Below are 26,311 nucleotides of genomic sequence, written 5' to 3' on the forward strand. Positions count from 1 at the left end.
GAAAGCACCATAAATCCAGAGAATGCCAGACGTTACATTTACATTTACATTTAAGTCATTTAGCAGACGCTCTTATCCAGAGCGATTTACAAATTGGTGCGTTCACCTTAAGACATCCAGTGGAACAGCCACTTTACAATAGTGCATCTAAATATTTTAAGGGGGGTTGATGACAATGTTTGAAGACAACATTTGCCCACAAGAAGGACCACCGCGCCACCTTCCTGTTTAAGTGAGCACAGCAAGGTGAGCCCAAAAATGTATTGTATGCTGCTGCATAAATGATGTAATATGCCAGGGATGTATACTGTAGCTAAGAAAGTAATACTAAGTGTATGTTGTGTAGTAAGCTGTTAGTAGCCCATGTGCCTCACCCAAATAATTTGGTCCCTTTCCCCATCATAACTTGGTGGTGCATACTGTTCTGACTTGGTGGTGCAAATGTAGCCTAGAACCAGTTTTAGAGAAATGTAATCATTGAATATTGTAATAGCTTTCATTGTCTGCTTATATCGGGAGCCGAAGATGTGGATGTCGATTATTAAGGTAGCCCCCCGTACCTCACTGATTCAGAGGGGTTGGGTTAAATGCAGAAGACACATTTCAGTTGAATGCATTCAGTTGTACAACTGACTAGGTATCTGTCACGTTCTGACCTTAGTTCCTTTGTTTTGTCTTTGTTTTAGTATGGTCAGGGCGTGAGTTGGGGTGGGCAGTCTATGTTCTTTTTTCTATAATTTGGGATTTCTGTGTTTGGCCTGGTATGGTTCTCAATCAGAGGCAGCTGTCAATCGTTGTCCCTGATTGAGAACCATACTTAGGTAGCCTGGTTTCACCTTTGAGTTGTGGGTGATTATTTTCTGTTCTGTGTTTTGTGTGTATTCACCGTACAGGACTGTTTCGGTTTAATTTAGTTCTCTTTGTTGTTTTATTCGTTAGTGTTCTGAGTTATAATAAATATCATGAACACTTACCACGCTGTGCATTGGTCCTCCGATCCTTCCTACTACTCCTCCTCCTCGTCCCTTCCCCATTTATTTATCCTACAGTTCTGACTTGGTGTACAGGGAGAACACTGTAAGAACGGCCCATGTTCTGAATTCTCACGCTGTACATTTCAAAAGTGCTGAACAAATAGTTATATTGACTACGTCCACCTTAGTTCGCTCATTAATGTCTTAATCGAAATGATGGATTGCCTCTTATCCGCTCATCGTTCCCTTATGCCATAGTTTGTACATCTCAACTCAGTAGAAACCACATTTGTTTAAGCAAGTCAGCCATATCAGCAATGTTTTATAAAAGGCAGTAAATGAGGCTGAACTGTTTCGCTGCCAGACAAGGCTCCGCTGATAGCCAGGTGTAGCAGTGGTAAGGGTTCACGCCATGGTGCTGAAAAGAAACCTCTGCTGTTGGGACAGCTTTATGTAGGACCTAACAGTTTGTGGGCACAGTTTTTCACTGTTATAGTGCAATTAATGTCATGTTTAGTGTTGTGTAGTGGCTTTGCTGGCATGCATCTAAAAACATTTTTTGTTTGTTTGCCGCACCAAGATATACATGCTAAAATCTCCACTGGCAACCCTACTCATGGGATCAAAAGTCCTGCACATTCCTGCATACTAAGTAGCTCTCCAGGAGGAGAGTTAGTCACCTTTGAAGGGTACTTCTCAGCACCAGTAGGGTACCTCTCTGTAAGAAATGGGGTGTCCAATACTGGGAATAATGTGCCAAAGATTTTCTGCTCATAAGAGCTCATTTGTTTCTCTATCTCTATCCAGCTCGTGGATGTGTGTAGTTCTATCCTTCTCTTTCATATACGGCTGTGTGGCCATGCAGCGTCAACATTCAGCTCAGGTCTCAGGTTCAGAATGAATCTATAGTTCTGGTTCCCTCACACATTCATTTTCCCAGCCAGGGAACGACTTGTCACAAAACATATTAACAGTATGGTACTCAGAGGAAATGGACACGCCTTAATATTCACTAAGGATATGCAACCGCCTGATTCAGCATCTAACACGCACTAGTGCTTCCACATACGCACAACACCACCACCCTTGATGGCTATACACACTCCAAACATACTCATGGTACATTGCTAATCAATCACCTCTGGTCACATTTTGTTGTGCCTGGAGAATATCTGTCATGAGAGAGAGCAGCCAGGGAAGTAGTGGACGACATCGCTTTCCCTGCAGATTTGGGACAGGAAGTCAATTACTCTAGGTTCCAACTGTGTCAAACTGAAGAAAATACATTCCAACATCCTGGATGAAATGAGGTGGGAAATTCTCATTGAAAGCAATGGGAAACGGTCCAACTCATGAATGTGAGTTGATTGGTTAAATGGATTAGGTTGGAATTGAGTTCACCCCAACCCTGACCTCCATTTATCATCATGGAGAGTCTATAATGTATGAAACGAATAAGCAATGGCAGCAGGCTATCCTTTCCCATTCTTTTCTACATACGTACGTGTGTGCGTGTGCGTGTGTGTGTGTGTGTGCCCAAGAAATATTATTATCTTCCAGGTACCGGAAAGTAAAGTAATAGTACTAGTAATAATAGTGATAGTAGTACTAGTAATAATAATAGTAGTAGTAATAGTAATACTAGAAGTAGTAATTGTAGCAATAGTAGCAGTAGTAGTAATATTAATAGTATTAGTAGTGCTAGTAGTAGTAGTAGTACTAGTAGTAGTAATAGTAATACTAGAAGTAGTAATTGTAGCAATAATAGTAGTAGTAGTACTAGTAGCAATAGTAATAGTAATAATAATAATAGTAGTAGTAGTGCTAGTAGTAGTAGTAGTAATAATAGTAATAGTAGTAGCACTAGTAGCAGCCTGCTACTGCACTGCAGTAGTAACGGAGTAACGACTGATAGCATGTTTGGCATTACAACATGGCTGAGTACTCCATCCTTCCCAGCTCATCATCATCTACAGCTGGAGAGTATACAGACAGTGCAGTGCTATACAGACAGTGCCAAACCAGACTCCAGCATCATGCGCTCATAAACAACTACAGCATCCATCCACATCCGTCTCTCACCATCTTAATTATTTTCCAGGGTGATAAATGTCCACAGCAGATTGTAATTAAGTCCAGCAGCACTGTCTTATCTTACCATTGTAAAACTAGGACAAACTCCCTCTTGCTCTTTCTACTGCGGAGTAATGGATCACATTGAGTGCTTTTCCAGGAGCGCTACTGTATATTGCAGGCTGCAGCAGTGCCAATACAGGAACACTATATTACAGCCAGGAGTCCAACTACAAAAAGACAAGGGGAAAGATCAGGGACTTTCTGACAATAGACATCATGCCTGACGCCATTCTATACACTTGAACTTGCTGTTTTAGTTGATGACCCCAGAGGATCAATCTGCAATGTATCCCTTTTAAATCTGTCTACTAAGAGGGTAAAACCCCCAACCCGGTGAATATTTCCCCTGACTTCAGCAGCAGTGGGGGTTTGGAGTGAGTGATGTAAGCACTGTCAGTTTCAGCACCTCAGTCAGCGCCTAACTCTCCATCCCACACACACACACACACACACACACACACGGTCAATAATACCTATCACAGGGGATTGTAGACCATGGGAAAATAAGAGCTGATCAATATACTGCAGCTAGAGCATGTTCTATAGGGAATCATAACCTGACCTTTGACCTCTCCACACTCACGCATGCAGGCACGCACATACCTTGTAGCATGACAATAATGTTATTCTCTGACTTGCTTCTCTCCTATTTCACATTGTTCTTCATCTTGACCTTTCTCTGCTGCCAGTATGTGTTATAGTTAGCAACTGAAGGCTCCCTCACCTCGTTTACCGACGGGCTACGTGAGTGTGCGGCGTGAGTGTGCGCGTGAGACAGGTCTGAAACAGTGGCTGTCGGTACAATGGGGAGTAATGGGGAGCGACTCCACACTATCTGTCCCGACTGTCTGTTTCTGCTGTAGCTGACTTGCTATTTCTAATCGGTGTACTTTGCAGCTTGACACGTCAAATGTAAATGAGTCCTCAGTGAAGGAAGGGGGAGAATATGGCCTGAAGAGATCATGGCAAGGAAAGCTTGGTTTTATTGCCCCTTAAGAACCTTGTTCCGCACTCTTCTATCCCCAGAAGGGATTAAGCCCAAGTCTTTTTGTGTCAATATACCCACAAGAGGCTGGGGACTGAGGTTACAGAGACATCTCTCCTGTCATTTCAGTATGCAGCTCTTTGTGGATCTCACTGTAATGAATTATGTCCTGCAGTGGTGACACAGAGTGGGGCATTCAATTACTGGAAAGGGAGGAATTGAATGAATAGAAGTCATTTTCTATGTTCACATAAGTCAACATTTTCTTCCCCCTCTAAAATGTTCACAAGATGTATAATTTTCTCAGACATGGCACATGTTGACTATTTACATCCTGAATAATGGATTCCTGCAATCCATATTGGTCAATTCATTCTTGTCGAGTCCTTCTAATCTAACGGCATCTTTTTTTCCCCAATCAACCACATACTGACACACAATCAAAATGCTCTCACTTCTCTTACCTGACACTTCTCCAACAGTTCTTTTAAATGTTTTTTCTTCCTCCGACAGAGATTGGAGATGTAAGAGAAATAGAGATGGAGAGAGAAATGTCAAATAAAGCGTCCTGCCTCTGTGCGACTGTCACAATTTCTATAGGAGCGCTCTTTCCACAACAGTCCCCATACACTCCCTCCACTCGCACGCGACCGAGTAGTCCGACCTCCTCATTTAAAGCCGCGAGCCCTGAACCCCGCCCCCTCCCTCTCAGTCGCGCGCTGAAAGGAGAAACGGGGGCTGAGAGGCAACTACCGTACCCACAGGAGGGAAACCCCTCCCACACGGGAGATGAGGAGGAGAGATGTGAGGAGTGGAGGAGCTCCCTATGCTGATGGTGGTGAAGATGCACTGTAGTGTTCACTACATTTATACCCCTGGATTTTGCATGCCCTTTTTTTATTTTGATAATAAATGGTGCTATGCATTGTTGTTCATTACAATTAATTGATGATGATGATGATGATTATGACACATCCTCATCATCATGGCTGTACCCTAATGATAATCCCTTGATTAACCTATCAGGTTAAACCTACCAGGTTAACTGTGCATGCCCAGGTGTTTTATCCACAATACCACGAGGCAGTGTCTTCCTATTTACTAGCCTTCTATTTATAGTCCTATTCCTTATTTCCCTCTGAGCAAATCAGCTGCACGCATTATTCTGTTCCATACAATCTGAATACAATAGTCCACAAATCAAATGCACAGTCCTATTCTAGAATGTTCTAATTCATTAGAATAGAGATTAGAATATGAGGGAAAGGAAATATTTCAACTGACCCTCCTGACCCCCTGCTGAGGTTACTGATTCACTGATTCTGTCTTAATAAAGAGTGTCCTTGCTACAGGGTTTGTTTGTGTGTGTGTGTGTGTGTGTGTGTGCGTGTGTGTGATTCAGTGATCTCACTGTAGCCCTCTTGAGGTTGTTCATGGCCATGACAGAGGAGAGACTAGGTCTTGCAGTGGACTAGGTTCTGCAGTGCTACAGCATTCTCTCCCGCGCCACGGTACATTGGCTGCCTAATTGACCGGGCATGGCCCCTCTTGAAAAGCCTATATAAAACTCACGCCTGCCCCCCCAACACACGCACAAGGCTATATAACGTATTACTCGTTTTAAAGTCCGCTGATTCAGGAGAGCTGTGCAAGTATTGAAATGAGGTACAGGATAAACCTGAGACAGCTTTACAGGGATAAATGACGCATGGCAGTGGATCACATGCCATTTGCTATAAAAAAAAAATGAAAACATGACTTGAACATGAACCAAACAGATTTTATGATGGAACAGCTGCCAAACACAATAAAAAATATCACAATGCTTTACATTTTTAAACCTAACCCGGACGACACTGGGCCAATTGTGCGCCGCCCTATGGGACTCCCAATCATGGCCGGTTGTGATACAGCCTGGAATCGAACCAGGGTCAGAAGTGACACCTCTAGCACTGAGATGCAGTGCCTTAGACCGCTGCGCCACTCGGGAGCCCCTCCATACTCCATAATGATGTGGGGACATATTTAAAAGTAACACTGGCTCAAACTGGTTCCATCAGGCACCCTGGTTTCCTCTCAGTCTGACTGATACCCTGTAGGGTTTGGGTGACTGGATACCCCCAAACACAGGTGAAAGGTCAGGGTTCCCAGCATCCTCTGGCCACAGGAAGTGGAATCGCTGCAGCAGAGTGACCAGGATGAGGAAGAGTTCCATACGTGCCAGCAGCTCCCCGAGACACACACGAGGACCTGACACACACACACACACACACACACACACACACACACACACACACACACACACACACAGTAACATAATGACAGAGTACAAAATCTCACTGGCCTAACTACCAATTTCACTCTTTCTGTTCTCTTTGTCTCTGATTGTTTGCTTATTAAAACTGTCTACTTGGCCAGCAGGGGCTGAAGCATGACTTGTCACATTTACATAACTAACAACAGCAGTTATATAAATCCAGAACTAAACACTAGTTACATAAACAGCCCAGGATTTACATCATAAACCTCAGACACCTGTAGATCCACTGAACGGCTCCGTTTCTCTCTAGAGAATAAGATGACAGTATTCCTGTCTATAACCTTAGGCTGCATCTCGATAGTCTCTCCTCGTCCCCTCTCATTCATCTGCACTGATATGATTGATAGAACTGGTGGCCATGTTGTCAGAAGCTATTTATTATCAGTTTTACCTGCCGAGAACACCAGAAAGGCTTCTGGTTTCACAAACTGCCCGTCATTATTCAGGAAGTGGGCAGGGTTAAAGTCATTTGGACGCTCCCATTGGCTGCTCTCGAAGAGCACAGAGGTGAGGTTGGTGATAACCAGAGTCCCCTTTGCCAGAGAGCGAGGGAAAGATGAAGGAGAGAGGGATGGGGAAGGAGAGTGAGTGAGAGGGGGAGGGAGGGAGAGAGAGAGGAAAATGTAGGGGGGCAGATGGATGGAGAGAAATAGAATGATAAGGGGAAGACAGGCAGAAAGACAGGTAATAGGAGACAGAGGTGTGCAGGGAGCAAGAGAGAGAAAAACACAAAGAGATGGGGAGAGGCACCAATAACAACTGAAGGAATAATGCCAAATTCATGACCATACATGTTGAATGCTGAAGGTCAATGCATTCGTGTGTGTGTGTGTGTGTGTGTGTTGTGTGTGAATGTCACTTATCACCTTGGGTATGTTATAGCCCACAAGTCTTGTTCCCCAAAGGGCCAACATTGACCAGATCTGTCTCTTGTGTGAGTGTGAGTGTGTGTGTGTAATTTAAAAGGTTATCTGTGTGTGTACCTCTGGTATGTCATAGCCCATGAGCTTGGTAGGTCTGGTGGTAGCATGAAACACCCCTAGCGGTGCGATGTTGGCTAGACGCTGGGTCTCATGGATAGTGGCCATCACATAGGGCATCCTGTGTCTGTCCTCAAACGACACTCTCTCCTTCCCCCCCAGAACACTGTCAATCTCTGTCTGACATTGGGCTGGGGAGTCAGGGATGGAGTCAAAGAGAGAGAAGACAAAGGGAGAGAAATTAATACTTTTTGTCAGCCTCCTTTGGGACCGACCGACTGTCTTAAGCTAATGCGTGTCCTGGCCTGTGCCAGACAGCTCATGTAGGAACAGTTTGCAGTGATAACATGATGTTGCCAATGAGTATCAAACCCAGGGCCACCTGAGTGACAATGAGACTGAGTTAGCCCACTGAGCTAAAGCCAGGGTGTGCGTCCACTCACCCTGTATGTGTGTGTGTGTAGCTAGGTAGAGCAGCGCCGTGAGTATGGAATTGGAGCTAGTGTCAGTCCCAGCGAAATGGAGGTCCAGTAGTAACATCACCAACCTCCCCTCTTCCAGCACACACCCCTCTGGACCTCTCTGGAGAACACGTTATAGATCTGCTATAACTTAATGTAATAACAGTGGTATAAACACATTCAGTCATTTAACACTAAAGACAGGATAACACACACACACCTTGTCCATCTCATCCAGATAGCAGTCTACGACGTCTCGCGGCTCCCCCGGTGCACGTGTGCGTTTGTGCTGCTCCACTAGTTCCACGGTGTGTTTCTTCAGAGCTCTGTAGTTGTCAAACACTCTCTGGAAGGGGAGGGGCAGCCGCCGCAGCAGTGGGAAGCTGTCATAGACCTGCGTAGAGAATGACACATAAAGGCCTAATGAATGACTACATAAGTGTCCATAGAGCTAAATAAAGAATAGAATTCCCCAAATATCTACTTCAGGTAAAAACGTTAAAGACGTTGGGGATCTGAGAAATGTTGCGTGCAACAACTGTGATCTTTTTATGCTGCAATAGAGGTTCAATTGAGTGTATTTGTAACTCACAGCAGCCCAGGGCCCGTTAGCAATCTGAGCATTCTCCTTGAAGCTGTTGATGATGAAGGAAAGGACCGGGTCCTGGTAGTCATAGCGATGACCAAACAGGACCGAGCAGATGATGTTGGACGCAGCGCTGTGGACCAGAGTCACAGGGTCCAAGGATTTACCTGACAAATAACACACTGTTGCTATGAAGACGTTTGTTTCCAACACATTTGACAGTAATTAAAGCACTTCTTCTAAAAACCTTGACAAATAAGTTGACATTGAGTATCCAGTTCAACTCATCAACACCTTTTTTTGATCCTCAACGACGGGTTAGATGAGGGTTACATACCTGCATTCTCTCCCAGCCGAGTGCAGACGTGATCCGTCTCCTCCAGGATCCTCTCCTCCATGGATCTCTTCCCCAGAACAAAGTTCTTCATGGTGGTCAGAGCAAAGCGCCGGTGCTCCTTCCACACCGCCCCGTAGTTACCCATGATCAGACCTGTGGTGGTGAAACACTGGGTTAATCTTCTGAGCCTGAGCCACAATATACCTGTAATCTCTAGAAACCGCCATTAAAACATGGTTCGGTAGAGCTAAATCATTGCAATACACTGCCATGCAATACATGGTATAATGTAATATGACAGCAGTATAAAATTATATGATATCTTGTTGCATGGCTAACGCATATCACCTTTGTCCTCTGTAACGTGGTTGACCATCATGCCCTGTGGTCGTCCAGCAAAGTCCACGGATTTAGTCACCAGTGCCTCCCGTACCGCCTGTAGACCATGGAGCACCACGGCAGGCCTCCAGCCCAGGAACAGGCTGTACACCTCACCATACTCTCCGGACAGCTAGAAAACAATACAGGAGACTGTTAGCTCGCTTAGCTAAAGCCTACATGTTTGTTCATGGCCTACTTCACCTTTGAAAACCCCAAAATATGAAGAAAATAAAAACATTGCAACTTTCTCGAGTGCTCGTTCCGTCTTCTTACCTTATCCAAGCCAGCCATAGGATTCTTCATGCTCAGCTGCAGAACATTCCCAAATATGGGGACGGGCGGTGGTCCCGGCGGGAAGTTCCTGGGCCTCCGAGGCCTCAGCACAACCAGCAGCAGGAGACAGGATCCGATACAGAGCAGAAAGAATGTCCCCACCATCTTAGGAATCTGTTACTGAGGGTACAACACACTGCTGCCCTCATAGACTGGGAGGGCGTAAAGAAGGATTGGCCAGAGATTATGGCATAACAGAGACCAAGACTTAGGCTACACATCACATGGGAGCACCCAGTTACATTTGTGAGTTTCCTTGGAGTGCCCAGTGTCGATATACTTATGACCACACAGTCAACACGGTTCTTTTACCTTTAGGGTGGGAGAAGGTTATCCCCACTAAGAACAGATCCGAGGTCAGTCTTGTTTAAATCCTTTGTTGTTAACGTTACTATTGAAGTGAGCAACAACGGATACAAAGGCAGTTCGTAGGGGCTCGCTCGCGTGCAGGCATGGACACACAGTCCTGGAGACTGGGCACGCCACAAGATATATGGTTGCTCAACAGTGCTGGCAGGCTTCCACAGCTGAATGTAAGAGCTACTGTGCTGTACTCAGCAGCTCTGAGGAAATAATTAGCGGAAAGTGCTATTTTATCATTAAAAGCCAACATGCTTTAGCATCAAGGTGCTGTTTCTTTAATGAATGCACCTTGGTCAGACCTCTGGTGCTGGCACTACACCGCCACTTAGCTGGGGGCTTCATCAACTTAGCTGCATGGTGCTGTAAGAATGAGCCCCAACCGAAAATGACATCCTTGAAAATGCATAAGGGACGCTTGACGTCTTTAACTCTTTAAATCAGTGTGTGTAACTGACTGACTGCGCAGTGTGATGGCTTTCTATTCATTGCAGTGCCAATAACAACAGGAGGGAGACGTTTTGAGGCATGAGCATTGCCGTTTATTATCGTTATCAAGGAAGTTACCCAGGTTACCTGCAATGAAATACAATACGATAAACCTCTTAAGCTTTGTGAGAAAGCTCCAACTCCACGACACAGGGTAGAGAGCTATTAGATTACACAGACAGTTCATCTTATTGGCAATTAGATATGTTTAGTAAGTACATTCTCCTCTACAAGATATTAATGTACAATATACAAGTTAAAAAATATAGTTTGTTTCGTTTGTTTGCATTGAGTTGAACATTTTTCCTTTTTTTTTGTTGTATGCTGTCAGGGTTGACAGAAGTTCACATTAAAGTGTTTTCAGGTTAAGTATGGAGGTGAGACTGAAGAGCACTGGTTTCTCAGAGTATAACCAACACATGTAATGCATATGCATAGGGAGGCATATCTATGCATGTAAACGCTTTACGTGACAGAAACAAAACAGGAAACAAGGGGGAAAAAAGCCATTTCATCGTGATCAGAGGAAAACAGAATCCAGAAGAGATGGCCAGGCATCGAGGAGCAGGCAGCTGAAACACCAGTATTCTCTGGACACGCACCCTCTCTCACGCACACACCCTTTCTCACACACCCACACAAATCCTAACACACCACGATACATAAACACCAGAAGCACGCCACAGACTAGTGTTCGACAAACACACCCTACAGTACAATGAACGGGCTCACGACACACAGCACAGTAGATACTAAGGATCCCCGAACTCAGTCAAAGGAGAGAAACAAACTAACCATTCAGAAGAACAACTCCCCAGAATAGGATGAAGTTGCCCTTAGACATTGATCTAGTCAGTTAAATAGGTTTCCTCCGAATGGTCAAGCTTAGGTCTTGGGGCGGCAAAGCTGATCCTAGATCAGTGCTTAGGGGTAACTTGTACCTGGAGCCCCAGAGAGGCTGAGAAAAGGAACATTCTAGACCTCCCTCATCGCCAAGACAGCAAACTTACACAGACCAATCCAATATATTTTTTAAATACAACGAGGGGGAGTGAACAAGTGCACACTTTAGGGAAAAGGGGGATGAATGAGAACATAACCCTGGACATACAGAATATCACAACTTCCTCCTCAACCCTCCCTGCATTACCCAAAGGGCTGATCTGAAATGGCACCATATTTCCTATATAGGTTACTACCTCTGGCCTCATAAGGCTCTGGCCATTAACAGTGCACTGCACTATATAGGTTACTACTTCTGGCCTCATAAGGCTCTGGCCATTAACAGTGCACTGCACTATATAGGAAACGAGCTGCAATGTAAAAAAAAAAAAACGTAAAAAAAACCTTTAAACAGTAATCAAATGTGTAGAAGGGGAGGCGTGTTGGCGAAAAAGCTAACGTTATGTTACACATTTGAAATGAAATGGGTAGATACTTTATCATGGTAATAATGTACATACAAAACACATATATTAAATTAATATATCAACCTGGGAACAACCCTTTCCAGAATACTGTAGTCGACAATAAGCACTTAGTTTCATATGGACAACAGATCGAGAAAGTAATGTGGTTTAGTGTGATGCACCTAGCAAAATAATAAACAGAGACTGAAACTGCATGTTCAACCGTGAAACACAAATGTAGAACAAAGGAATTGTAGCTGATTGCAATTGTGTGTGTGTGTGTCTGTGAGAGAGAGTGACCAGGCACTCCTTTTAACCTATCAAGTTAAATCCGGCCAACCAACAGTGGACCTGTAGTTTCCATGGCAACCACGACAATGAAAACTAAAATGGCCAGAAATCAAAAATGTGCGGTAGCTTCTCGAAACCGAGAAAATTAAGTTTATGTGGTGCTTCAAAAGTACACAATAGGCATTCATCTTTAAAAAGAACAGAAAAAGAAAAAAAACACAAAATGCAATAGTATCATTATGTTTGTTGAAAAAAGAAATAACGTAAAACTTTTTGGGGCAGCCGCATCTCAGTGGCGATGCATGTTGCTAGGCGGACTGGCATAAACAACAAGTTACCCCAGAAACTCTGAAACAGTTTCCACAGTAACATTGGAACAGAAGCGCCTGGGAGGAAGCACCCTACCTCTAATCTCGTCCCCCACTGTCAGGGCTGTAGACAACTCTTCTGTTCGTTGTTATAACAGCACTTACGAACAGTATGGGGCGAGGCGACCACACCTCCAGAAACAACCCTCAGACCCCACATTAGTGCTTAGTGGGAACAGAAGGCACCCTGGGAGTTCTAGCCGCCAATTCCACCCAAGGTACAAGGCTTGTGCTGTAGCTGTTGCGGTGCTATGTGAATGCGGCGTTAAGGACATCGGGTGCGAGTTTGGGAATGGTAACCAAGGGAGACTGAGTATCACTGTGGCAACAACAAAAACATGTCAACAAAAACATGTAATAAAAATAAATCAAAAAATATGCCTTTAAAAAGACAACAAAAAAATCCTCCCCAACATCCTGAATAGAAATCCACTGGGAAGTTATTGGGACTCTAGTTTGAGGGGGGTGAAGATTTAAAAAATAACATCACTACAATACCCAGAATTCTTCCTTCGGTAACAGAAAACATGATACAAAAAAATGAAAACAACATTACCACTGGAAGTATCCCTTTTTTCTCTGCAAACAGTGTCCCCCCCCACACTCTGGTTTAACCGGGCAGAGGGAGACCACTGTTGGCCGAGATGTTGGATGAAACCATTTTGGCACAGGCCTTTTTTCTCAAATCTGAGAAGGGCTCACTCATCTCACTACTTCCCAATAAACAAACGATCAATGCATTTCTTTCCTTTGGTTAATAAGAAATAAGACAGAAGAAAAATTCATGCCAAAAAGAGAGGGTGGAATAATGACAAACAGAACAGGTAAGCTAGGTTATTCTCCCTCTAGTGAGCTGAGAACAGAGCAGCCTGGGTCTGGTCTGAGAAGGTCTAAACTCAGGCTGAGGTTAAGTTTAGGGCTTTAGGCTTGTTATTAAGTTCTGTCATTAAGCTCGTTAGGGCTCTCCAGATAATCACAGTGGTTTAGGGGACTAGAGGGCTACTGTTCCTGGAGAGAAAGGGCGGACGAGGATAAGGAGCAGAGGAGGAGGAAGGGAACAAAAAACCCTCCGTTAGTCTCGGTTCTCTCAGACCTCTCTAAGATTTTTGTTTTTCGTTATTTTACGTTTTCTTCTTTTCCGTGTAGTCATCGTGATCACGTCTCAGGTGTTCAGGTGCAGCTGGCAACAAAAATTTAACAGATTCCTGAGAGGGACAGAGGGAGAGAGAGAGAATTCCGGTCCTTTATAACAAAAAAAAGTAACAACCGCAAAATGAACTCAAGACACAGTTCCTGTATTTACCTGGGACAGCGTTGGGGTCAAAGGTGAATCTCATCTGTAGCTCTTCTGCTGCTGCATCAGACCGACGTTCTCATACACTCTAGAGCTGTCCTCCCTCATCCTATACACACACGCAGGGAAAAAAAGAAAAAACACATACAAACCACAGACAGAGAAACGCATCAGTCAAGGTATTTCTCAATTGAAACTGACTAGCTAAGTGTTAGCTTGAGTATAGTAGCTGGTAATAGTAAAAACTACTTTAAAAAAACAACCTTTAAAGTACTAATCAAGTAGTGTTTTGGGGTATCTGTACTTTACTATTCATATTTGACAACTTCATATATTTTCCCTGACACCCCAAAAGTACTCTAGACATTTTGAATTCTTAGCAGGACAGGAAAATGGTCCAATTCTTCTATCAAGAGAACATCCCTGGTCATCATGCTTCATTTGTAAATTATGTCCGAGTGTTGGACTGTGCCCCTGGCTATCTGTAAATAAAAATTTTTTTATAACGTTTGCTTAATATAAGGAATTTGAGAGGATTTATAGTTTTACTTTTGATACTTAAGTATATTTTAGAAATGACATTTACATTTAATACTTAAGTATATTTAAAAGGTAAATAATTAGATTTTACACAAGTAGTATTTTAGGGTGACTTTCATTTTTACTCGAGTCATTTTCTATTAAGATATCTTCACTTTTACTCAAGTATGACAATTGGGCACTTTTCCCCCACAACTGGTTGTGAGTAGGTACTCACTCTGTGCAGTTGGGGGTGGGGCTGGGGGTGCAGGGAGGCAGAGGGCTCTGCAGCTGGTCTCCACCCGTCAGGTCAGATAGAGAATACTTAATGTTGGTGTACTCCCTCCCCTTTATCTTACTCTTCTGTTAAAGACAGACGGAAAGGAGAAGGTTAGAGAAATACTTCTACGACCACTCATACTGACATACACATGGACACACACACACCTGTTCCTCCTCTATGCGTCTCTGCAGTGTCTCTATGTAGTGCTGGACAGCCATGTAGATGAACCTGTACTGGGCCTCAGTCTGAACCATCCCAGACCGCTGGGAACGAACCATCTGGATGCTCTTAGGAACGTCTATGTCACAGTCCACTCCTACGGAGTCACAGAAGAGGTTATACAGCAGACACAGACCACCTACGGGGTCTGAACGAAGCGGAACTTTCTTTATGGAGACCATCTCATCAAGCACAAATAGATGACGCATTTGCACTCACCTTTTTCCCTGATGACATCAATGAGGATGTCAATCACTATGAACGTTCCTGTCCGCCCGATACCAGCACTGGAGAGAGAGAGAGAATTAGATGGCAACAATACACACAACTGTCTCGTGTGTGTGCGTGCGTTTGTGTGCTCGTGTGTACCTGCAGTGCACCACTATGGGTCCTGCCTCTAGAATGCTCTCCTGTTTGAGGTTGACCTCCTCTAGGAAGTCCAGAACACCCCCGGGGTCTGTAGGGACACCATGGTCCGGCCACGCTCTGAAATGGTACTGCCACACTGTCCGCTCTGTGTTACCCTGGAACACAAACACATTTTTAAGTATCACGCATGCTCACACACAGTCAACACACACCCGTACGGTGCACTTCCAAAAAAACGCAGCCCTCTCCTCTCACCTGTCCGACCTTGGACAGTTTGAGTTCTCGCAGGATGTAGTCGTGAGCGGACGTCTCTTTGACGTTGCGGACACGCATGATTCCATACTCCTTCAGAGCTGACATGTCTGGCCAGTACTTCACACACTTACTCTGCAGGGAAATGACACACAAATGGCGATCAAATCAAACATACAAATAGAAAACGTGCGTCTATTCACTTCAATACTCCTGCTCCAAAACCTCCGGGAAAAAAATGCACACTGATAAACCTACGAAACAGGCCTCCTGGTTTTTTCAGAGATGCTCGGGAATGGAGACCCAGTCAGCCAGTTACCTTTCCTCTCTCCACCTCCTTGGTAGTCATGACGATGACCCGGGAATTCTCCTGGAACACCATCCTCCAGAAGTCACTGATGGTGTTCTGTAGACAGCCCTGCGTGGCGATGTACGACTTCTTCGGCTTGGTGCTGTTACACTTGGACTCCAACTCCGGCTAGAGAGAGAAAGAACACCGAGTTCTACAGAGACGGGAGCTGTGTTGAATGTAGTGCGGATTGGAACACACGGTGACAGAGGGAAGCAGACTACGCGCAAACTAAAGTAGCACACATCGGTCAGCTAGCAGTACACTCCACACACATTTAATTATTATTATTATTATTTTTAAAGACAAGCTACAGCACAAACTGGTACGGTAAGCTTGCAGAAGCATTTTGTAGAGCTGTCACAGACTGTTTGAAATAGAGCTGAGTCTAAGTCATTTACTGTGTCTGACAGGTGTGGGTCCTGAGGATAAAGTGAGTTTACCATGTTTGAGGACGTCAAAGGTTCCGCCTGCTGCACAGACACTATAGAAGCTTTAGTCTAGAGCGCCAGGGTTAAATTGTGTTTAAGAGCATTATAAAACTCTCCAAATGGCTCATATAGTGAGAAACAGATGTAATTATTGCAATAGTTTGTGAGTGGGCAACATATACTATCATCTTAAATTGACATGTTAAATAATTTTTGCCATTACACATTTTCATTATTTTGCCGTAGAAAAATTTGACATGGAGCCAATTTCCCAAATATTGAACGTTTGTGTTACTACCTTACACAGGTTTGCTTTTTCATCGTGTGGAATTACACATCCTTTTTTACCTCAGATTGGTGATGATGACTATAAACTTTTATATTAACAAGACGATACTAAATCGATTGATTTAAAAACAGATTCACGTCTTTGGTTAGGTGCTGTTGATTTCGATCATACGCGCCTGTCCTTTCGCGGGACTTGGAACACTGTGGTAATTTTCAAACTCAAATGATACAGATAAATGTCATTTGAACTACCGGTGAGGTGACGATTCGTTGAAATAATCCAGTCAAAAAAAAAGTGTTGCGTTTCCCCATTTTCAAATTGGCCATCTAGTTGATAAGTGGCTACTACAGGCTCTCATCTATCGAAAGGTATACGTAGCATACCCAAGTTCGTTGTGGTTAGTCTTTTAGAAGAGCGCAAAACGGTACATGTCGCCGTGGTTATTGTCCAAGTTCCATTGATTTTAATACAATATCGATCAGAGTGATCAATTTGCGTGCGCTACTGATTAAAGTAGAACAAGCTAATCAATTTCAGTCCGAAGTGAAATATTGGTGTGAGAGCAGTTATGTTAATAATGATGGAAAATACAAGTATTCTGAACACTCCTGTTTGTCGGGAGTTATTTTTATGTCTTGGTCTTCAACGTATCCGACTTATTTCAGCATATAGATGATGAATTTGTACATTTAAAACCAGTGCTGACACTAGGCTATAAATCACAAATACATAGGACAATAGGGAACAGCAACAGTATCACTGTCAACCTGTGTTTTAGGACTATAAATGGTACTTTAAACATGATTTTTTTCAACACGATTCTTCAAATCAGGTAAAAACGACTGAATGAGCCCAAAAACGTGCTAGGATCAATCGATTTTAATGACATAACTGAAATCGTGAAAATAAGTTTGTCTTGCCTACCATGACGTCCGTTACTACCATGATGAGATTAGCATTGATATAGTCAGAACCAGCCTCAGATCCATCCCCATCGTTCAGCACCACACGAGTGTGATCAACTAGAGGAGACAGGGAGGAGAGAGAGACACGATTTGAATCAGACTAACTCATATCCAGGCTATGCATACGGCAACAACAGGGTGGTCAGGCAATGGTGATATTTGATAGGGGAGGGTGCGTGTGTGTTCTCACAGGGAAGAATGTTCTTGTATCGGTTCTTGTTCTTGTTCTCTGCTCTCTGTCCCTCCTTGCGGCTGTATAGCAGCTTACACTCCTGCTGCTGCAAAGTCTGGGAGGGCGTAGAATATATAGCTTAGGATGTATAACTGTATAAAAACCTTTCCTGACATGAGAACAATACTGCATTAAATATATATTTTGAAATGCAATGACGCGTTAGTTTACCTCAAACTCTTCCCAGAAGCCCTGTTTGACCTTGTCCGTGGCCTCGGCCAGTTTACTAAGCTCTCTCACTCTACTCTCGATCTCCGCTGCGTTGATACGAGTGGTGTTCAGGGGCTAGGTAAAGAACATACACAAGTTTAGAAACACAAGAAATCAATGGCTCTTATTAATGCTTCTGAAAGACAAAAAGGGCCTTGGGTGTGATTAGTACAGTTATCAAGATCTGGGGAATGAGATCTGACAGCGACACCCAGCTGTATAAACACCTGTTTGAGTTGCAGCACCGTGCCCAGTGTCTCCACCATGGGGTTCTTCTTATAGTGCTCTACCAGGTCTGTCAGAGAATCAAATTTCTCTCCTCCACCCACGTCATACTTCAGGTCATGCTGAGGAACACAAAAAACAGAACTTACTGGTGATGATCCCATTAGGATGATATGAGATATGGAAATGTTCAAAATAGTCAAATAACCTTTTGTCATTTAGCAGACGCTCTTATCCAGAGTGACTTACAGTTAGTGCATTAATATTCAAATAACTAGATGGGACAACCACATATCTCAGTAATAGTAAGTCCATTTTTCCTCAATAAAGGAAAAATCAGCAAAGCCATCAGCAAAGTCTGTGCTTTTTTTTGTGGGGGGGGCGGGGGAATTATTTAAGATACTCTTTGAAGAGGTAGGGTTTCAGATGTTTTCAGTAGATGGGCAGGGGCTCTGCTGTCCTAGCTTCAGGGGGAAGCTGATTCCACCATTGGGGTGCCAGGACAGAGAAGAGCTTTGTCCGGGGTAGGCGGGTGGGAGGGCCAAGAGAACTGAGGTGGCAGAACGGAGTACTCGGGATGGGGTGTAGGGTTTGAGCATAGCCTGAAGGTAGGGAGGGGCAGCTACTCTTGCTGCTCCGTAGGCAAGTACCATGGTCTTGTCGTGGATGCAAGCTTCGATTGGAAGCCAGTGGAGTGTGCAGAGGAGCGGGGTGACATGGGAGAACTTAGGAAGGTTAAACACTAGGCAGGCTGCGGCGTTCTGAATAAGTTACAGGGGTTTGATGGCACAAACGAGGAGCCCAGCCAACAGCAAGTTGCAGTAGTCCAGACGGGAGATGACAAGTTCCTGGATTAGGACCTGCACCGCTTTCTGTGTGAAGTAAGGTCGTATACTACGGATGTTGTAGAGCATGAACCTGCAGGAGTCACGCCAAGGATCTTTTCACTCTGTGAGGGGGACACTGTGGAGTTGTCAACCGTGATGGAGAGGTCTCGGAGCAGGAATGCCTTCCCCAGGAGGAAGAGGAGCCCTGTCTTGTCAAGGTTAAACGTGAGGTGGTGGGACGACATCCAAGCTGAGGTATCGGCCAGGCACGCAGAGATGCTTGTCGCCACCTGGGTGTCAGAATGGGGAAAGAGAAACGTTTTTGAGTGGCAGCCACATAGCAATGATAGGAGAGACCAGGTGAGGATATGATGGAGCCAAATTACTATGAGAGAACACGTAGCCAGATTAAGAAAGAGCAGCTGGAGTAGCAGTGTTCTCTGGGGTGATCCATGTCTCCATCATTAAGGGGCTCCAGAGTGGCACAGCGGTCTAAGGCACCGCTTCACTACAGACCCTGGTTCGATCCTGATCTGTATCACAACCGGCCGTGATCGGGAGCGCCATGGGACGACGCACAATTGGCCCAGCGTCGTCCGGGTTAGGCGAAGGTTTGGCAGAGGGTAGGCCATCATTGTAAAATAAGAATTTGTTCTTAACTAACATGCCTAGTTAAATAGGCATAGGTTAAATCAGGGCCAAAAAGTCAAGGGACTGAAGGGCAGCAAAGGTTGAGATGAACTCGCTGTTCTTGACCGCCGGTCGGCAGTTCCAAACGCTGCCGGAGATATCATGTAGTGTATCCGTGGCATATGCCACATCCAAGGCCACATTATCACTCCTTTAGTTCTCAGCTCTCTGTAAACTCAAGGCCAGACAAACAGGTCATACAGTATGCCAGTAATATCCCTTATCCGTATTTATGTCAGTATCACAAACTTATGACAACATTCCAGGCCACTTATAGTATCCCAACTTCTGCCCATTGGTATGTGGCACTCATTATGTAACAAATATTGACATTCAACACCATTCACCTCTAAAACCTAATTTACAACAGTCCAAGGACGCGAACCCTGTTTTGAACGAGGGGGGAGGGAAGGAGCAAAGCACAAAAATAATGAATAATACTATACCTGGCAGCGGATCATGACGTGCGTGACCTTAGGCTTGCCATCGCTGCTGTCTGTCTTGTCGTCACCGGTACGGACGGACAGAACGAAGTCTCCAGGGTGGCTCTGGCTCTCTCTGACCAGGAAACTACCGTTTTTCCCCTTCTCTGTCAGCAGCTTCTCAGCCTCGCGGCCTGACAGGTGACCATGGAACCACCTGGGACACACGCACACAGAGAGAAATACAGTTTAAAGAACTCTACTGACGAACTGACACGCAGGCTACACACACAGACAAACAAGAGACAAACACGCATGTTGTGTCCGTGTCAGTGTTCACCTCTCAGAGGTGGGGTCAGCACAGTTGAGGGGGTATTTGAGCTCGATGACATCTCCATTCTTCTCCTTGAGTTGGCCGTGGTGCTCCATGTAGTACTGAACCAGCTCAGCCAGGGTGGCAAACTTCTCCCCCCCGTACAGGTCATAGTAATCCCCTGTGTTCTGGATCTTAATATGGGTGACAGCTCCGTTACGTCTGCCCAGGGGAACACGGGAATAATAGAAAGGGAAATATGAACCCCCACCACCCAGGCGATGGTGAAATGTTATCTTCAATTTGCCTAATCATTTATAATACAATATAAATGGGGAAAGCATTTTCTTGTTTACTTTGTATGCTTTAGGCGTAACTAAACTAAATAGACTCCTTTTTTATATATCAGTGTCAACCCAGCCTACAGTAGCTCTAGTGTCTGGTGCTACAGTAACTCACCTGACAGAGAGGGTGAAGTCTCCAGGGTTGCTCTTGCTGGGTCGGGCCAGGAAGCTCCCGTCCACCCCCCGTGTCAGCAGCAGATTCTCAGCCTCCACCCCCGTGATATTGGGGTGGAACCACCTAAAAACCACAACATCACAGGTAAACTAGCTAGTTAAGTGCATTTGAAGTAATAGGTGACACAGCATAAATTCACAGATTTGTGGACTACACCACATCCATGACCAGCTTAAACATCAAGGTACCTGCCCTTGTCCTGTCTAGACTTTTATTTGGATTTCATCATAACTCTATTGTAAATGCCAGTGAGTCATCTACCCAGCTGGGTTCAGGGCCCTTGACTTACCCTTGGGGAGATAACAAGCAGTCATAAATCACAGAGATCACTGGTAGCCTAGCCTAGAGAACATATGTGGCCTGAATATAGTCTGTATTCAGGAATGTCATTGGCACAACAATGTCATTCTGAAGAAAGAAGATATTGATTTGGGGGGAGGGTCAATGATGTATAATTAAAGGATGTGAGAATGATCAGGAAATCCTGATTTATCAGAAAAAATTGCATGAGAGAAGTGAGGGATATTAAATATATATTTATTTACAGTCTATAGTTATGTTGGGTATCTTTCTGAATAACAAGCCTGTCCTCCAAACTGAACCAGATGCATTGAACCGCATATCCTGGGCAGATATCTTTTAAAATGAGTGCACATTCAAAAAGGTAGCTTCAATTTCACAGATGCCCATTGTAATTGCCCAATGAAGAACTTACTTAGCTAGCTTACTACTACTACTACTACTACTACGCTGACTCTAAAACACCGACAAGGCACATCCTTGACAAATACGACTTTTATTATTAGGTCGTTAACTGAGTATCACATGTATGCATTAAATCACTGGGATAATCTTGTAAGTGTAAACAGTTCTAGGCTAACGTTAGCCGATAGGCTAGTTACCTAGCTAACTACTATCATCAGATTGTTTTCCATGATCAGTCCTTATTAAGGCTTACGTTACCTCCGAGATGTCATATTTTTTCAATCTTTATTTCCTCGCGCTGACGTTAGTTCCTTCAACTTGCTGGCTTTTACAACTATTGTGGTTTTCTTCCGCAGTCTACCCCCAGCGAAAATGCCTCATAAGGTCCAGACCCCGCTCCAAACGGGCACAAAAAAATGGACATTGGTTGGAAATTTTTCACAACAACAAAAATTACCTAGGCCTCGGCCCTGGAGGCTTCAGAACGAGTCGACTGTTGAAACGTCACCAGACACGCGACACAACATACATTTTCAGTTTGCGCACGCGCTGTAAGGGGAATGGATGGCCGATTTTTAAATCGCTTAGTTCTGTGAAAATATGAACCTCGCTACTTCCCGTTTAAATTCTTACGTGGCAGTCTACCTGAAAGCTAGCCTGCTAGCAAGGAAGTTTCCAATCTCACCCTCTATAATTTGTGCTTGTTCTGAGCCTCCTGATACGATACATGTGCACTTTTAGGGTGGGTTTGAAATCGTGGGAATACAGAGAATCTACAATCGTTACGTAACGCTAGCTAAAACATAAACATGTTCACTGCTTCAGAGATCGTTGTCCTTTTTGCGGTCTTGTTCTCCACAGCGTCCGGCTACTTTGTTAGCATAGACGCTCATGCCGATGAGTGCTTCCATGAGAGGGTCAACTCGGGAACCAAGATGGGCCTAATGTTTGAAGTTGCAGAGGGAGGCTTTTTGGACATTGACGTTGAGGTGAGATTACATTTGGTCTTTCTTATGGATTTATTTTTTCTTATGGATTTGATTTCACTTGTCACTTCCGCAAAGAAGGTGGGGAGTAGCTAGCTAACGTTAGCGGATATGGCTAACTAACTAGCTATTTAGCTTAATTGCTCACCACAAGCCAGTCATAGTTATTTTTTAAAGGCTAGCCATGTTTTGTATAGTTTAAAGTCAACCCACTGCCTGTTTTATAAATTGTTAGCTAAATTGGTAAATAACTATTAAGTGACTGATCTGTTCATGAATGATACAGCCAGGAAGTGTATTGTTGACTAACGTTACTAGCTGTCAAACTGACAGCTGTTTGAATGACAGAACTTGAGAAACAGCCCCCTTCCATTTCTTTAACAACACTGCTCCACCACATGCATTCACCACCAGATAGTTGGGAATTGCTGTAAATGCAATTGAGATCCATCTTTTAGGCGGATTATAAAAGTATCAATATGTAAAGTGTTTGCTACCGTGTGGTGCCGACCACCGCGATCCCCCAACCAATGAATGAAATATATATTTGTTGCTACAATGGTCCAGAATATTTTTTAAATCTTGGTTAGAACGACAGCACACCACAATGTTGCACCATGAGTTGTCAATTATTTGTATGATATTGTCTCCTATGTAGATAACAGGACCTGATGACAAGCAGATCTACAAAGGTGACAGAGAGTCCAGTGGGAAATACTCTGTAGCAGCTCACATGGACGGGACCTACAAGTTCTGCTTCAGCAACAAGATGTCCACCATGACACCAAAGATCATCATGTTCACCATCGATATCGGAGAGGCACCCAAGGGACAGGACATGGAGACGGAAGGTAAGCTTTATTTGTGTGTGTGAATTAAGCTCTATTCTTAATCATTTGTTAATTGCCTTAATGGATGATCACTTCTGTTTTCACATTATTTCTCTTTTCTTTATGATGCTATTGTTCTCTTTTCTCTCCATCCTCTTGACTGTGCTGGACTGTTTTCCCCTTCCCCCAGGTGGAGAGAGTTGGGATGGTAGGGTTCAGGCCTCATCTGAAGCTATGTTTGCCCAAATGCATTCGGTTTCCGTTAACCTAAGTTGAATGAGTTTTCCAGTGCAATCTAATGTTCACAAATCACCACTTAGTTACGGTAGTACATGTTGCCTGGGAATGATGTGAGAAATCTCTTTACATTTTTTTTTTTTTAATAGATGATGGAATATGTTGTGCATGATTTCACACATTCAATACAGGGACTAATAGTGTTATTTTGTGGAGTGTTTTTAATGTGTTCAGTGTAACATACATGTAATTTTCACTAGAATGTTGTTGATTCTATGCTGATCCTGATTGGTTGGTTGTGTGTTCTGTTACAGCCCACCAGAACAAGCTGGAGGAGATGATCAATGAGCTGGCGGTTGCCATGACAGCAGTCAAGCATGAGCAGGAGTATATGGAGGTCCGGGAGAGGATACACAGAGCCAGTAAGTTACACACACCACATGAAATTCCACGTGAAAGCAAATGGTGTCGGAATGAACTGTGGTTAAGTACCCATTCACTTTATTGTTCTGTGTGTGCTGCAGTGTCAGTGCTGACAGCTAGTCTTGAACTTAAGTCATGGTTATCTTTCCATCCAGTCAATGACAACACGAACAGCAGGGTGGTTCTCTGGTCATTCTTCGAGGCCTTGGTCCTGGTGGCCATGACTTTGGGACAGATCTACTACCTGAAGAGGTTCTTCGAAGTGCGGCGAGTGGTGTAACACCTAAAACCTTCCCCCTGCGACTTCCTGTTCCACTGTTGTCTCCAGCACAGAGACGGCGAATCAGTCACACCTTGAAATAAGACTGGCAGATTTCAGTAAATGTCTGAGTACAAATTGGATCTCTTATGTTTTTGTTTTTTTACCCTGTTACCCCTTTGTTCCCATCCTTATCGATGTGCTTGTTACTGTCATGTGTTTTGAACTCAAGGCCTTTCAAAGATCTTAGATTTGATGATGTCAAGTTTGATTTTCTCATCACTGAGGAAGCAAATAATTTGTTATGGATTACTCCATGCAGCTTGATCAACTGCATGATCAGCCATACATTAGCTAGCGAGGTTGTATGTCTGCCTGCCTGCCTGTATCTTGTCAGTGGATGGGCTGTATAAAGTAACAAAACCAGGACATGTATTTGAGAGATGCACACTGATAGCTAAGCAATGATGACGGTACCAGTGAAGAATGTATCCCATATTTGAACCCCTTTGCAAGTGATCTGACAAAGTTGTTTATATTCAGTATGCAGAATGCTTCCGCTCAAGGTGAGATACTTAGGGCTTGTTCAGGAGAGTGAAATGTCCCAGAACGTTCAAGTAGAAATGTATTGTGCATAATAGACATGACTAGAATAAAGAATTGTCTGCTTTATATATCATATTTCTATCTGAAACTTTCAGAATGTTGTATCCTGTGGAATATCTGAAAGCAATGTTTTTGCTCTTGTTGCTGTTGAGTTATACATATATAGATCCATGGCACATAATCATTCTGAATGTTTGTGTATGGGATGTGGAGGGAAAACCTTTTTACTCCCATTACACCACAGATTTGTTATGGTAGGACAGCCTTCCTCAATCCTGGCTCTGGGGATCCACTGGGTGTGCAGGGTTTTGTTGTAGCTCATCACTAACACACCTGATGCAAATAATAATTTAACCTTGGATTCGTTGATTCAGGATTGGTACAGCTGGGCTGGAACAAGACCCTGGACCCCTGTAGGTGTAGAGAATCAGGAATTAAGAACACTGTAATAAATTATGGGTGGGGGTCTGAAGCTATGTTATGATTGCTGAGGCTAGGGAGTTACCTCTACTTTTTTTTAGACTGGTTGTAATTTGTGGTTTTGGGTTGGTCTCTAATTTCATACCTTTTAGTTTTCTGGTGCATATTCAGTGGGGTGCAACATTCAGAATGTAGAAATGTTTATGTATAGAATGGACATGCCTTTTTATTCCACATGTTCGAGGATGAATTGTAGGTATAGTCTGTCTAATCTATACACTACATATCTATCTGCAACACCATAAATGTTGCATCTTACTGAATATGCCTCAGTCTGTTTTGTACTTTACGTGATCTGATTAGCTCAGGCACAACTGTCACCGTGAGACTGGAGTGACTTCTGAGGAGAAATAAGATCAAGTGACTCCTGTACGTCAATGAAATTCTGCTAACTGGATCTGTAAACTTTAAGAAAGATGCTTGTCTGTGGATCCAGGTTTATTAAAACAAAAATGACATTTTAAAATGCTGTTTAATTTTTGATTGTCTTGCAATTTATTTATTGGTTAAACAATGTGTTTACAGCTATTGGGGTGTGGGGTTATGCTGAGCCGCCGGGCACCCCACTTTGGCCCGTGACGTTAACAGCAAAAGTGCCCTTCTCAAATCAAACAGTGTGTGCCACTAGGTCATGTTGTTTTCAAGGCGGCATGATGCGTCGCCCAGAAACATCTCTTCCTCTTTTTATTGGGAAGGCAGATTGTTTTCGATAAAAATGTTACCTTTTGCATGTGAAAACAAAATCCTGCTCAATGACCTTATATATGAAGATCCTACTCATTTCTCAAATGTGTTAAAGAGAATGTGGAAGCTATTTCTTAATGCCAAAAACACAATAGTAACGTAGAGCACCCCAAGGAAGCATTCCCAAATTAAACTCTTCAATATTTGTTCTAAAAGTTGGCTTTGGGGTTTTCCCCAAATCAGCTGACTTTGGAAACAACCCCACAAATCAAATACAATTTTA

At 43.7% G+C, this 26,311-nt stretch overlaps 4 protein-coding genes across 4 annotated transcripts in view; 1 reads left to right on the plus strand and 3 right to left on the minus strand.

The window, feature by feature from the left end:
- LOC115128947 (rabphilin-3A-like) overlaps positions 1-4,719 on the minus strand; it is a 46,256-nt gene extending 41,537 nt beyond the window's left edge. The window contains exon 1 of the mRNA XM_065017575.1: positions 4,560-4,719. The gene's annotated coding sequence lies outside the window, so the exon portion shown is untranslated. The remainder of the gene's footprint in view (positions 1-4,559) is intronic.
- Positions 4,720-5,854: 1,135 nt separating this feature from the next.
- LOC115128948 (cytochrome P450 2D15-like) lies at positions 5,855-9,929 on the minus strand. Its single transcript, XM_029659085.2, has 9 exons — positions 9,434-9,929; positions 9,128-9,290; positions 8,780-8,932; positions 8,449-8,609; positions 8,077-8,250; positions 7,839-7,977; positions 7,399-7,586; positions 6,807-6,948; positions 5,855-6,345 (listed from the first exon to the last, which is right to left on the minus strand). The coding sequence occupies exons 1-9, from the start codon at positions 9,596-9,598 to the stop codon at positions 6,152-6,154; spliced, it is 1,479 nt and encodes a 492-aa protein (XP_029514945.1). The 5' UTR covers positions 9,599-9,929; the 3' UTR covers positions 5,855-6,151.
- Positions 9,930-10,368: 439 nt separating this feature from the next.
- Positions 10,369-22,029, minus strand: LOC115126322 (tyrosine-protein phosphatase non-receptor type 11). Its single transcript, XM_029655939.2, has 16 exons — positions 21,782-22,029; positions 20,759-20,881; positions 20,327-20,521; positions 20,011-20,203; positions 18,050-18,169; positions 17,784-17,897; positions 17,571-17,667; positions 17,340-17,437; positions 15,666-15,824; positions 15,350-15,481; positions 15,095-15,249; positions 14,945-15,012; positions 14,671-14,822; positions 14,462-14,586; positions 13,714-13,813; positions 10,369-13,615 (listed from the first exon to the last, which is right to left on the minus strand). Exons 1-15 carry the CDS (start codon positions 21,793-21,795, stop codon positions 13,744-13,746), a joined length of 1,815 nt encoding a protein of 604 aa, XP_029511799.1. The 5' UTR covers positions 21,796-22,029; the 3' UTR covers positions 10,369-13,615; positions 13,714-13,743.
- Positions 22,030-22,131: 102 nt separating this feature from the next.
- LOC115126333 (transmembrane emp24 domain-containing protein 2) lies at positions 22,132-25,810 on the plus strand. Its single transcript, XM_029655955.2, has 4 exons — positions 22,132-22,512; positions 23,168-23,360; positions 23,891-23,998; positions 24,155-25,810. Exons 1-4 carry the CDS (start codon positions 22,333-22,335, stop codon positions 24,277-24,279), a joined length of 606 nt encoding a protein of 201 aa, XP_029511815.1. The 5' UTR covers positions 22,132-22,332; the 3' UTR covers positions 24,280-25,810.
- The last annotated feature ends 501 nt before the right edge of the window (positions 25,811-26,311 follow it).

Source organism: Oncorhynchus nerka, linkage group LG4, assembly GCF_034236695.1.
Source record: "Oncorhynchus nerka isolate Pitt River linkage group LG4, Oner_Uvic_2.0, whole genome shotgun sequence".
NCBI lineage: Eukaryota > Metazoa > Chordata > Actinopteri > Salmoniformes > Salmonidae > Oncorhynchus > Oncorhynchus nerka.